Raw genomic sequence first — 14,142 nt, 5'->3', positions numbered from 1 at the left:
TAATAATCACATTATTTTCGTGACAAAATTAATCTTTAGGCTCTAAAGATTAATTAGACCGTTAATTTGCGTACTTTTATTTGTAATTATTTTCCAAAACTGATAAATAATGTAGCTGGTCAGGTTCTTCTGAACGTCAGCTACTACATCGCATACCTTAAGCACGCCACCATCAACGGTTATAAAACCACATTCCAAATGTTTGCTCAATTTGTTACGGAAGCACCGAAAAGTTGTCTTTTTGTATTGTTCGACTACCTGAGTTGACTTCTATCCACCTTAGTTTAAGAATAACGTTTATAGTGTAAACACATCAATTTAACACATTTTTTAAAGTGAAAATTATTTTTTTGATTATTAAAGATAACTACAGCCTGGGACAGTCAAAAAAGTGCATTTTTATTCTATACGTGTTTCATCGATTTCAGCTGTTTTGCCATTGTTAAAACAGCTGAAATCGATAAACACGAAAATCTTAAAAATACACTTTTTTGACTGTCCTTGGCTGTAGCTTCCAATGTATCGACATCTTCAATCTAGTGCTTATATTAATCCAACAAACACAACGAAAAACCATATCATGGAAAATCAACTCAATAACGCAGTGTTTATGTTAAGACTTCACATTTAATTGTCCGAAATTCAACCGCAACACATGTGATTCTATTCAAAACAAGGCATCAGAACAGTCGGAGCGTTTGCTGCGACTTAGCCCCGTACGACCCGTAATCCTATTTCGTCCGTAACCATAATACGTCCGTAGCCGTAATACGCCCGCAACCCTAATACGTCTACAACCCTCTAATGCGTCTGTTACCAAAATGCAAGTCAAGTTGGGCATGGTCAAATTTACTGAAAGTGTTCATTTTTAAAATTGCGCATAGCGCAATTACGAAAGCCCGTACGAAGTACCTCTCAAATAAAACCAACAATTTACGACATTATTTTAGAAACCCAAAATTTTTTGCCAACTTTCCATTGGGTATTCAATTACCTCTCAAATGAAACAAAAACTAGCAAAATCGGTTGAGATTTACTCGATTTATGTGCAAAGAGCACTTAGGGCCGAGTAGCGGCCTTAGTGCAAGGGCCCAAATTTGAAACTTTTTTCGCCATCATTCCATTCGGCATTCAATTATCTCTCAAATGAAACAAAAACTAGCAAAATCGGATGAGATTTACTCGATTTACGTGCAAAAAACACTTAGGGCCGAGTAGCGGCCTTAGTCCAAGGGACCAAATTTGAAACTTTTTTCGACACGTTCTTTTCGGTATTCAATTACCTTCCATAAAAAACTAAATCTGGCAAAATCGGATGAGATTTACTCGATTTATGTGGAAAAAACACTTAGGGCCGAGTAACGACCTTTGAGCCCTCCCAACAAGCTCGCGTTGCATCCTACACAAAAACAATGTTCAGCAACTTTGTTCTACTCGTCAATACCTTTCATTTGATATATCACAAGCAGCTATTGCGTGCGTATTTCGGTAGATATCGTCGAAAGACTGAAAAACACCTATAGGGCTCTAGCTCTGGAAGGGCCGACCCTACTATACCCATTTTCGAACTTGACCTTACTTTTGTCGATACCAATCGGGGAAAAAAAGAATTTTGAAAAAAGGTTGTGATTTGCTCAAGCTAGAGGGGTCACGCACGGACGGACGGACGTTTTTAACCCCGTACGAAGTACAAAGGGGCTTATAGGATTACGATGCCGTGTGTAATTGATGGAATTCGAAGCAGACGGTAAGGGCAAAGTGTTTGCCTATGTTCATAGATGACGAATCTGCAATAAAAATTTTGTCTGCCCGTCTGTCCGTCTGTCCGTCTGTCACGTCGATATCTTGAGTAAATCAAATCCGATTTCAAAAAAAAAAATTTCCCTGAAAGATAGTCGAAATAGTGAGGCTAAGTTCGAAGATGGGCATATTCGGGTCGGCCCTTCGTGAGTTAGGGCCACCTAAGTGATTTAAGGTCTTTTGGTGATATTTATGGCAAAATAAACGATGGAAATGTAAATGACACGGCAAATGATAGGTATTGTCAATACCAATCCAGGAAAAACAAGTTTTTTAAAATCGGTTGAGTGGACCGTGAGTTAGGGCCTTAGAAGTGAAATGCTACTAGGGCCCTATGTGTATTTTACATAGAACTCGAGTAAATTTCATTCGTTTTTCGTAATTTTTGTTTGATTTGGAAGGTAATCGAATGCCGAATAGAATGTTGTTGAAAAAAAATTAAATTTGGGTCCTTGGACTTAGGCCACTACTAGGGCCCTATGTGTATTTTACATATAACTCGAGCAAATTTCATCCGTTTTTCGTAATTTTTGTTTCATTTGGGAGGTAATCAAAGGCCGAATAGAATGTAGTTGAAAAAAAATTAAATTTGGGTCCTCGGACTGAGGCCGATACTAGGGCCCTATGTGTATTTTACATATAACTCGAGCAAATTTCATTCGTTTTTCGTAATTTTTGTTTCATTTGGAAGGTAATCAAAGGCCGAATAGAATGTTGTTGTAAAAAAATTAAATTTGGGTCCTTGGACTAAGGCCACTACTAGGGCCCTATGTGTATTTTACATACAACTCGAGCAAATTTCATCCGTTTTTCGTAATTTTTGTTTCATTTGGGAGGTAATCAAAGGCCGAATAGAATGTTGTTGAAAAAAATTTTAAATTAGGGTCCTCGGACTGAGGCCGATACTAGGCCCTTCAAAAAAATAAAATTTTAGGGCGATGTGAAATTTTTGTTTCATTTGAAAGGAACGTCGTACGGGGCTTCGTAATTGCGCTATGCGCAATTTGTAAGATGTACATATTACATAATAATTTTACTTTAACTACATTAACCGGCGCAATAGGCTTACGGTCAAAGTAGGGTGACAGACGCACTAGGGTCACGTACGCAATAGATATACGGGTTTGTACGGGGCTCAGTCGCAGCAAACGCTCCGACTGTTCTGATGGCTCGTTTTTATTGCGGATTCGTCATCTATGAACATAACCAAATGCTTTGCCCTTACTGTCTGCTTCCAATTCGACGTGTTACCAACGGCATATTAATCTTATAAGCCCCCAGTACTTCGTACAGGGCTAAAAACATTTGATTAAACGGATCGTTTGGTTTACGTATAGATTGTGGATTTGAACACTACTTCCCAGAACCGTCAATGAATGACGCTGTAGGCATCGGTCTTCTGTCATTTCGTACGAACAAAGTTTTCATGGATCGAAAATGTTTTCCTCATAAATGTATTTGTCAGGCGCGCCGACTTCCTATGGGCGAATTGGGCAGATGCCCCATACGACTTCATGTCGCCCCATACGTTGCCCCATACGGTTTTTAGCCCCGTACGAAGTACGAAGGGGCTTATAGGATTACGATGCCGTGTGTAATTGATGGAATTCGAAGCAGACGGTAAGGGCAAAGTGTTTGCCTATGTTCATAGATGACGAATCCGCAATAAAAATTTGGGCCGTCTGTCCGTCTGTCCGTCTGTCCGTCTGTCCGTCACGTCGATATCTTGAGTAAATCAAATCCGATTTCAAAAAAAAAAATTTCCCTGAAAGATAGTCGAAATAGTGAGGCTAAGTTCGAAGATGGGCATATTCGGGTCGGCCCTTCGTGAGTTAGGGCCACCTAAGTGATTTAAGGTCTTTTGGTGATATTTATGGCAAAATAAACGATGGAAATGTAAATGACACGGCAAATGATAGGTATTGTCAATACCAATCCAGGAAAAACAAGTTTTTTAAAATCGGTTGAGTGGACCGTGAGTTAGGGCCTTAGAAGTGAAATGCTACTAGGGCCCTATGTGTATTTTACATAGAACTCGAGTAAATTTCATTCGTTTTTCGTAATTTTTGTTTGATTTGGAAGGTAATCGAATGCCGAATAGAATGTTGTTGAAAAAAAATTAAATTTGGGTCCTTGGACTTAGGCCACTACTAGGGCCCTATGTGTATTTTACATATAACTCGAGCAAATTTCATCCGTTTTTCGTAATTTTTGTTTCATTTGGGAGGTAATCAAAGGCCGAATAGAATGTAGTTGAAAAAAAATTAAATTTGGGTCCTCGGACTGAGGCCGATACTAGGGCCCTATGTGTATTTTACATATAACTCGAGCAAATTTCATTCGTTTTTCGTAATTTTTGTTTCATTTGGAAGGTAATCAAAGGCCGAATAGAATGTTGTTGTAAAAAAATTAAATTTGGGTCCTTGGACTAAGGCCACTACTAGGGCCCTATGTGTATTTTACATACAACTCGAGCAAATTTCATCCGTTTTTCGTAATTTTTGTTTCATTTGGGAGGTAATCAAAGGCCGAATAGAATGTTGTTGAAAAAAATTTTAAATTAGGGTCCTCGGACTGAGGCCGATACTAGGCCCTTCAAAAAAATAAAATTTTAGGGCGATGTGAAATTTTTGTTTCATTTGAAAGGAACGTCGTACGGGGCTTCGTAATTGCGCTATGCGCAATTTGTAAGATGTACATATTACATAATAATTTTACTTTAACTACATTAACCGGCGCAATAGGCTTACGGTCAAAGTAGGGTGACAGACGCACTAGGGTCACGTACGCAATAGATATACGGGTTTGTACGGGGCTCAGTCGCAGCAAACGCTCCGACTGTTCTGATGGCTCGTTTTTATTGCGGATTCGTCATCTATGAACATAACCAAATGCTTTGCCCTTACTGTCTGCTTCCAATTCGACGTGTTACCAACGGCATATTAATCTTATAAGCCCCCAGTACTTCGTACAGGGCTAAAAACATTTGATTAAACGGATCGTTTGGTTTACGTATAGATTGTGGATTTGAACACTACTTCCCAGAACCGTCAATGAATGACGCTGTAGGCATCGGTCTTCTGTCATTTCGTACGAACAAAGTTTTCATGGATCGAAAATGTTTTCCTCATAAATGTATTTGTCAGGCGCGCCGACTTCCTATGGGCGAATTGGGCAGATGCCCCATACGACTTCATGTCGCCCCATACGTTGCCCCATACGGTTTTTAGCCCCGTACGAAGTACGAAGGGGCTTATAGGATTACGATGCCGTGTGTAATTGATGGAATTCGAAGCAGACGGTAAGGGCAAAGTGTTTGCCTATGTTCATAGATGACGAATCCGCAATAAAAATTTGGGCCGTCTGTCCGTCTGTCCGTCTGTCCGTCACGTCGATATCTTGAGTAAATCAAATCCGATTTCAAAAAATTTTTTTTTCCCTGAAAGATAGTCAAAATAGTGAGGCTAAGTTCGAAGATGGGCATATTCGGGTCGGCCCTTCGTGAGTTAGGGCCACCTAAGTGATTTAAGGTCTTTTGGTGATATTTATGGCAAAATAAACGATGGAAATGTAAATGACACGGCAAATGATAGGTATTGTCAATACCAATCCAGGAAAAAAAGTTTTTTTAAATCGGGTGAGTGGACCGTGAGTTAGGGCCTTAGAAGTGAAATGCTACTAGGGCCCTATGTGTATTTTACATAGAACTCAAGTAAATTTCATCCGTTTTTCGTAATTTTTGTTTCATTTGGAAGGTAATCAAAGGCCGAATAGAATGTTGTTGAAAAAAAATTAAATTTGGGTCCTTGGACTAAGGCCGCTACTAGGGCCCTATGTGTATTTTACATATAACTCGAGCAAATTTCAACCGTTTTTCGTAATTTTTGTTTCATTTGGAAGGTAATCAAAGGCCGAATAGAATGTTGTTGAAAAAAAATTAAATTTGGGTCCTCGGACTAAGGCCGCTACTAGGGCCCTATGTGTATTTTACATATAACTCGATCAAATTTCATCCGTTTTTCGTAATTTTTGTTTCATTTGGAAGGTAATCAAAGGCCGAATAGAATGTTGTTGAAAAAAAATTAAATTTGGGTCCTCGGACTAAGGCCGCTACTAGGGCCCTATGCGTATTTTACATACAACTCGAGTAAATTTCATCCGTTTTTCGTAATTTTTGTTTCATTTGAAAGGTAATCAAAGGCCGAATAGAATGTTGTTGAAAAAAAATTAAATTTGGGTCCTCGGACTAAGGCCGCTACTAGGGCCCTATGTGTATTTTACATATAACTCGATCAAATTTCATCCGTTTTTCGTAATTTTTGTTTCATTTGGAAGGTAATCAAAGGCCGAATAGAATGTTGTTGAAAAAAAATTAAATTTGGGTCCTCGGACTAAGGCCGCTACTAGGGCCCTATGTGTATTTTACATATAACTCGATCAAATTTCATCCGTTTTTCGTAATTTTTGTTTCATTTGGAAGGTAATCAAAGGCCGAATAGAATGTTGTTGAAAAAAAATTAAATTTGGGTCCTCGGACTAAGGCCGCTACTAGGGCCCTATGCGTATTTTACATACAACTCGAGCAAATTTCATCCGTTTTTCGTAATTTTTGTTTCATTTGAAAGGTAATCAAAGGCCGAATAGAATGTTGTTGAAAAAAAATTAAATTTGGGTCCTCGGACTAAGGCCGCTACTAGGGCCATATGTGTATTTTACATATAACTCGATCAAATTTCATCCGTTTTTCGTAATTTTTGTTTCATTTGGAAGGTAATCAAAGGCCGAATAGAATGTTGTTGAAAAAAAATTAAATTTGGGTCCTCGGACTAAGGCCGCTACTAGGGCCCTATGCGTATTTTACATACAACTCGAGTAAATTTCATCCGTTTTTCGTAATTTTTGTTTCATTTGAAAGATAATCGAACACCGAATAGAATGTTGTTGAAAAAAAAAAAAAATTGGGTCCTTGGACTAAGGCCGCTGCTAGGGCCCTATGTGTATTTTACATATAACTCGAGCAAATTTCATCCGTTTTTCGTAATTTTTGTTTCATTTGGAAGGTAATCAAAGGCCGAATAGAATGTTGTTGAAAAAAAATTAAATTTGGGTCCTCGGACTAAGGCCGCTACTAGGGCCCTATGTGTATTTTACATATAACTCGAGCAAATTTCATCCGTTTTTCGTATTTTTTGTTTCATTTGGAAGGTAATCAAAGGCCGAATAGAATGTAGTTGAAAAAAAAAAATTGGATCCTCGGACTGAGGCCGATACTAGGCCCTATGTGTATTTATACTCAATAAATTAAAATTTTAGGGCTATTTGAAATTTTTGTTTTATTTGAAAGGAACGTCGTACGGGGCTTCGTAATTGCGCTATGCGCAATTTCTAAGATGTACACATTACATAATAATTTTACTTTAACTACTTTAACCGGCGCATAGGCTTACGGTCAAAGTAGGGTGACAGACGCACTAGGGTCACGTACGCAATAGATATACGGGTTTGTACGGGGCTCAGTCGCAGCAAACGCTCCGACTGTTCTGATGGCTCGTTTTAAATCGGGTGTGTGGACCGTGAGTTAGGGCCTTAGAAGTGAAAATCTACTAGGGCCCTATGTGTATTTTACATAGAACTCAAGTAAATTTCATTCGTTTTTCGTAATTTTTGTGTCATTTGGAAGGTAATCAAAGGCCGAATAGAATGTTGTTGAAAAAAAATTAAATTTGGGTCCTCGGACTAAGGCCGCTACTAGGGCCCTATGCGTATTCTACATACAACTCGAGTAAATTTCATCCGTTTTTCGTAATTTTTGTTTCATTTGAAAGATAATCGAACACCGAATAGAATGTTGTTGAAAAAAAAATTAAATTTGGGTTCTCGGACTAAGGCCGCTACTAGGGCCCTATGCGTATTTTACATATAACTCGAGCAAATTTCATCCGTTTTTCGTAATTTTTGTTTCATTTGGAAGGTAATCAAAGGCCGAATAGAATGTTGTTCAAAAAAAATTAAATTTGGGTCCTTGGACTAAGGCCGCTACTAGGGCCCTATGTGTATTTTACATATAACTCGAGCAAATTTCATCCGTTTTTCGTAATTTTTGTTTCATTTGGAAGGTAATCAAAGGCCGAATAGAATGTTGTTCAAAAAAAATTAAATTTGGGTCCTTGGACTAAGGCCACTACTAGGGCCCTATGTGTATTTTACATTGAACTCGAGTAAATTTCATTCGTTTTTCGTAATTTGTGTGTCATTTGGAAGGTAATCAAAGGCCGAATAGAATGTTGTTGAAAAAAAAAATAAATTTGGGTCCTCGGACTAAGGCCGCTACTAGGGCCCTATGCGTATTCTACATACAACTCGAGTAAATTTCATCCGTTTTTCGTAATTTTTGTTTCATTTGAAAGATAATCGAACATTGAATAGAATGTTGTTCAAAAAAAATTAAATTTGGGTCCTTGGACTAAGGCCGCTACTAGGGCCCTATGTGTATTTTACATATAACTCGAGCAAATTTCATCCGTTTTTCGTAATTTTTGTTTCATTTGGAAGGTAATCAAAGGCCGAATAGAATGTTGTTCAAAAAAAATTAAATTTGGGTCCTTGGACTAAGGCCACTACTAGGGCCCTATGTGTATTTTACATTGAACTCGAGTAAATTTCATTCGTTTTTCGTAATTTGTGTGTCATTTGGAAGGTAATCAAAGGCCGAATAGAATGTTGTTGAAAAAAAAAATAAATTTGGGTCCTCGGACTAAGGCCGCTACTAGGGCCCTATGCGTATTCTACATACAACTCGAGTAAATTTCATCCGTTTTTCGTAATTTTTGTTTCATTTGAAAGATAATCGAACATTGAATAGAATGTTGTTCAAAAAAAATTAAATTTGGGTCCTTGGACTAAGGCCGCTACTAGGGCCCTATGTGTATTTTACATATAACTCGAGCAAATTTCATCCGTTTTCCGTATTTTTTGTTTCATTTGGAAGGTAATCAAAGGCCGAATAGAATGTAGTTGAAAAAAAAAATTGGATCCTCGGACTGAGGCCGATACTAGGCCCTATGTGTATTTATACTCAATAAATTAAGATTTTAGGGCTATTTGAAATTTTTGTTTTATTTGAAAGGAACGTCGTACGGGGCTTCGTAATTGCGCTATGCGCAATTTCTAAGATGTACACATTACATAATAATTTTACTTTAACTACTTTAACCGGCGCATAGGCTTACGGTCAAAGTAGGGTGACAGACGCACTAGGGTCACGTACGCAATAGATATACGGGTTTGTACGGGGCTCAGTCGCAGCAAACGCTCCGACTGTTTTGATGGCTCGTTTTATTTCTTTTGTTTACCAAAATTTTGCCCCATACGACCAAAATAGAACTCTGCGCGCCTGGTATTTGTGTTTTAAATTTCGTATCTCAAAATACCGACTCGACGGCAGTGCCATCGCTGATTTTTGCTAGAGTAACGAGAACAATTTTTACAATCTATTACCTGTAAGTTCAACGCCATTCAGTCAGCTGGGCGAAGCTTGTGACGGTGTTGTATTGTCTTTATTATGTATATCCAATCTAATGCTACCCACGATGTATTGCCACGACATAGTAAAGTAAACATATTCAGGAGTGGATGATTTGATGAGGGACCTGTAATTCATAACTAGGCTGAAATTCTGGGAATTGTGCGCAAACAAAAATTTATTTCAGTAAAAAGATCATTAAGTACCAAGTTTGAATTGAAGTCAAAAGTCCTTTATTTCGGACTTTCGGAAAATTGACCGATCCTGCGTTTGCTTGTTTGTTATTACAGGTAAAGTTGTTCATCGGACTAGGCTATGGCAACCGTAATTCAGAAACTGATCGGCATTCATTTACTTGCATTTGTGGTATTTTTACAGCGCGCACATCAAACTTACCCGCTCATTTACTAAAAAATGTTGTTTCTTTTAGACCAGCAACAGCAAGTTTGCAGTAGAAAAAGATCCAGTAACTAAATTTCTCTCAAATGAAATCAGAGCAGAACTAAAAGACCTTGTCGGTGTGAAAGGTGGCATCGGCGGAAGTGTTACGTTGACTTCCGATTCTTTCCTTGGAGCTGGAACCATTTCGTTCGTACTTCCAGGTTGGTTATATTACTAAAAAAAATCTTTTTCGAAGGGGAAAACCATTTTTCAATAGTCTGTCTATGTTCCGATAATGGAAAAACGCAATATAGTCTGGGTTCATATGTTACCCTGCTCGATTTAGAACTTTTTTCATTTTTGTTTCTAAAATCTTATCAATCTTCAAGGGTCCATCTTCCTCCCAACGCTAAAACTCAAGGATGATCAGGTTTTTTCGACTCTATTTTGTATTTATGGAAAGATGAACGTCTCTACGGGCCAGTTCCTAAAATCTCATCACTCCTCAGTGTCAATCTTGCTAGATCGGTGTCTGAAGTCTAGTTTGCCGTGTTCCGAAATGAGTGATTGTCGTATAGGCGACCATATTTCGCATGGATTACCGGCGCTTTTAGAAAACTGGTATTTCATTCCAGCTAGTTTCTGCATTATAGATTGTATTGCGTTTGTCACTAAAGTAGTAAAATATTTTGCTTAACAAAGGGTCTTAAAGAGCAGAACCGTAAACAGTGGAACTATTAAAGTAGTTATAGTGTGTTGTTCAGTCAGATTATTATTTATTCCCGTAATGGCTTTGCCTTGGTCATGTAATCATTCCAGGTGTACTTGCCGACGGTACGCCGGTTGCGATTAAGTTTATGAACGATTCGAGTGAATACTTTGCCCGTGAATATAACTGCTTTGAAAAAATGAACGCAACTGTACACAAGCAGTGCGAGAAATTCGGAATTCCTTTCATCTACCACACTGGCAACTTTCTCAACTTCAAAACGATTGCAATGACGTTGCTCGACACTGATCTTCAATCACTGCACAAGAAGGTCGGTCCCTTTTCAGAGGATTCCATCCTGATTTTGTTTAAAGATTTGGTAAATGGATTATTATAAGATATTTACGATTAGTTATATCGAATTTAATTTCAGGTTCGAACAAGCAAATACATGCACAGCAAGGGTGTTATCAATGAAGATATCAAGCCGGAAAATGTCCTAATAAGAGGCGCAAACGTATTTTTGTCGGGTATGATAATAGACTTTATATTATAGCAACGGAGCTTTAATAAGGTGTATAAGGTCTAGACTACTAAATCACATAAATACGTAATTATCGATAGATTGGTCCGTCACTATTTCAATTCTGAAAACTCATGAAAACCTTAAAATATTACGTAAAGGTTAGACCAACGTAAAGTTTAGATCAACGATAAGTTTAGACCAATGCTCGGACCAACGATAAGTTTAGATCAACGATAAGTTTAGATCAACGATAAGTTTAAACCAACGATAAGTTTAGACAAACGTTAAGTTTAGACAAACGATAAGTTTAGATCAACGATAAGTTTAGATCAACGATAAGTTTAAACCAACGATAAGTTTAAACCAACGATAAGTTTAGACAAACGTTAAGTTTAGACTAACGATAAGTTTAGATCAACGATAAGTTTAAACCAACGATAAGTTTAGACAAACGTTAAGTTTAGACAAACGATAAGTTTAGACTAACGATAAGTTTAGATCAACGATAAGTTTAAACCAACGATAAGTTTAGACAAACGTTAAGTTTAGACAAACGATAAGTTTAGACTAACGATAAGTTTAGATCAACGATAAGTTTAAACCAACGATAAGTTTAGACAAACGTTAAGTTTAGACAAACGATAAGTTTCGATCTACGATAAGTTTAAACCAACGATAAGTTAGTTATGTTAGCTAGACGAACGATAAGTTTAGACCAAAAACATTAAGTTTAGAACAACAACATTAACTATGATAAGTTTATACCGACAATCAGTTAGGAATGGTGTACGGACGTGATATTTGATAACGAGCGAATTGAACTTGTTCGAGGAGCAATGGTCGTTCCTCAATGAGGAATCCTCATTTTGTATATTTTGCTCGAACATAGTTTATTGCACATCAAATTATGCATCGACACTTCTGACGAGCATAAAGACTCAATATTATTTACCGTAGATTTTAATCAATGTGACCTAAGAGCACTAAGGAACCGTCCCAATCGAGGCAATCCCTATTTTATGTCGATCGCAGTACATATGGGAGAATCACCAGCTGAATACGATGATCTCCAGTCACTGTTTTACACAATGCTAGTGTTAGCGGACGTGGAACTTCCCTGGAGGAATCTCATTGATCGCAAAGAGATAATGGAATCCAAACAACGTACAATCGGTGAAGTGAGTGACTCGGTCATTTTGAATATAAATTTTATGCAAATAACTTTGTTTTCTGGAACAGAGTCTCTGTAAAGAAATCAAACATTCGGCCGTAATTCAGCCATGCACAGAATTTTACGACAGTGTTATGGAATCAGCATATCGAAAACGATTGCCCGAATACGATTCTTTGTACAAAGCTTTCGACGATGCTTTGTACAATAATCAAAATCGTAGTGAACGAATAGTATTTGAATGGCTAACAACCGAAGAAAAGCTAGAGGCGGTCGCAGAAGATTTACCATCAATTGAATCAATAAAATTTTCTAAAATTTCGTTCTTGTTTTAATGCGATTTTTTTCGCCACTCACTACATTGATGCATTAATGCAGAAGTTGCATTACTATTACCTATAATCGCCAAAAGCCAAAAAAACCCAAAAAAATAGAAAAATTCCTCGTAATCCTGAAGTTCTGGAACTCGAACTGGTAAGATGGTGGACCATGCGATGTTATAAGGACCAACCTACCATCTTATTATTACCAAAAGTCCTTATTTATCCGGGCCTTAAGGCCAGGTGAAGGTGTTTACTATCGCAAGGCCAGCTGAAGGTATTCACTATCGCAAGGTGAATAAACAGCCTTCACCTGACCTTTAGGCCATCTGAAGGTATTTACTATCGCAAGGTGAATAAACAGCCTTCACCTGACCTTAAGGCCAGCTGAAGGGATTTACTATCGCAAGGTGAATAAACAGCCTTCACCTGACCTTAAGGCCAGCTGAAGGTATTCACTATCACAAGGTGAATAAACAGCCTTCACCTGACCTTAAGGCCAGCTGAAGGTATTCACTATCACAAGGTGAATAAACAGCCTTCACCTGACCTTAAGGCCAGCTGAAGGTATTCACTATCACAAGGTGAATAAACAGCCTTCACCTGGCCTTAAGGCCAGCTGAAGGTATTCACTATCACAAGGTGAATAAACAGCCTTCACCTGGCCTTAAGGCCAGCTGAAGGTATTCACTATCGCAAGGTGAATAAGCAGCCTTCACCTGGCCTTACGGCCGGCTGAAGGTATTCACTATCGCAAGGTGAATAAGCAGCCTTCACCTGGCCTTAAGGCCGGCTGAAGGTATTCACTATCGCAAGGTGAATAAACAGCCTTCACCTAGCCTTAAGGCCGGCTGAAGCTGTTCACTATTGCGTACGTATTGCGTACGTATTGCGTACGTGACCCTAGTGCGTCTGTCACCCTACTTTGACCGTAAGCCTATTGCGCCGGTTAATGTAGTTAAAGTAAAATTATTATGTAATGTGTACATCTTAGAAATAGCGCATAGCGAAATTACGAAGCCCCGTACGACGTTCCTTTCAAATAAAACAAAAATTTCAAATAGCCCTAAAATTTTAATTTATTGAGTATAAATACACATAGGGCCTAGTATCGGCCTCAGTCCTAGGATCCAAATTAAATTTTTTTTCAACAACATTCTATTCGGCCTTTGATTACCTTCCAAATGAAACAAAAATTACGAAAAACGGATGAAATTTGCTCGAGTTATATGTGAAATGCACATAGGGCCCTAGTAGCATTTCACTTCTAAGACCCTAACTCACGGTCCACTCACCCGATTTTAAAAAACTTTTTTTTCCTGGATTGGTATTGACAATACCTATCATTTGCCTTGCCATTTCCATCGTTTATTTTGCCATAAATATCACCAAAAGACCTTAAATCACTTAGGTGGCCCTAACTCACGAAGGGTCGACTTGAATATGCCCATCTTCGAACTTAGCCTGACTATTTCGACTATCTTTCAGGGGAAAAAAAATTTTGAAATCGGATTTGATTTACTCAAGATATCGACGTGACGGACAGACGGACAGACAAACTTTTTATTGCGGATTCGTCATCTATGTTCAGAACATATGCAAACACTTTGCCCTTACCGTCTGCTTCAAATTCCATCAATTACACACGGCATCGTAATCCTACAAGCCCCTTTGTACTTCGTACGGGGCTAAAAAAACTGATTTGCGTACTGC

The 14,142-nt window shown here is 38.2% G+C and overlaps 1 protein-coding gene across 1 annotated transcript; it reads left to right on the top strand.

Moving 5' to 3' along the window:
* The first annotated feature begins 249 nt into the window (after nucleotides 1-249).
* On the top strand, nucleotides 250-12,444 carry LOC119081207 (casein kinase I-like). The gene is made up of 7 exons (XM_037189925.1): nucleotides 250-335; nucleotides 9,613-9,688; nucleotides 9,753-9,924; nucleotides 10,523-10,791; nucleotides 10,846-10,942; nucleotides 11,896-12,116; nucleotides 12,178-12,444. The coding sequence occupies exons 2-7, from the start codon at nucleotides 9,638-9,640 to the stop codon at nucleotides 12,442-12,444; spliced, it is 1,077 nt and encodes a 358-aa protein (XP_037045820.1). The 5' UTR covers nucleotides 250-335; nucleotides 9,613-9,637.
* Nucleotides 12,445-14,142: the final 1,698 nt, after the last annotated feature.

This window comes from Bradysia coprophila, unplaced genomic scaffold (assembly GCF_014529535.1).
Source record: "Bradysia coprophila strain Holo2 unplaced genomic scaffold, BU_Bcop_v1 contig_356, whole genome shotgun sequence".
Classification (NCBI taxonomy): domain Eukaryota; kingdom Metazoa; phylum Arthropoda; class Insecta; order Diptera; family Sciaridae; genus Bradysia; species Bradysia coprophila.
This window is presented reverse-complemented; position numbering and strand designations above follow the sequence as displayed.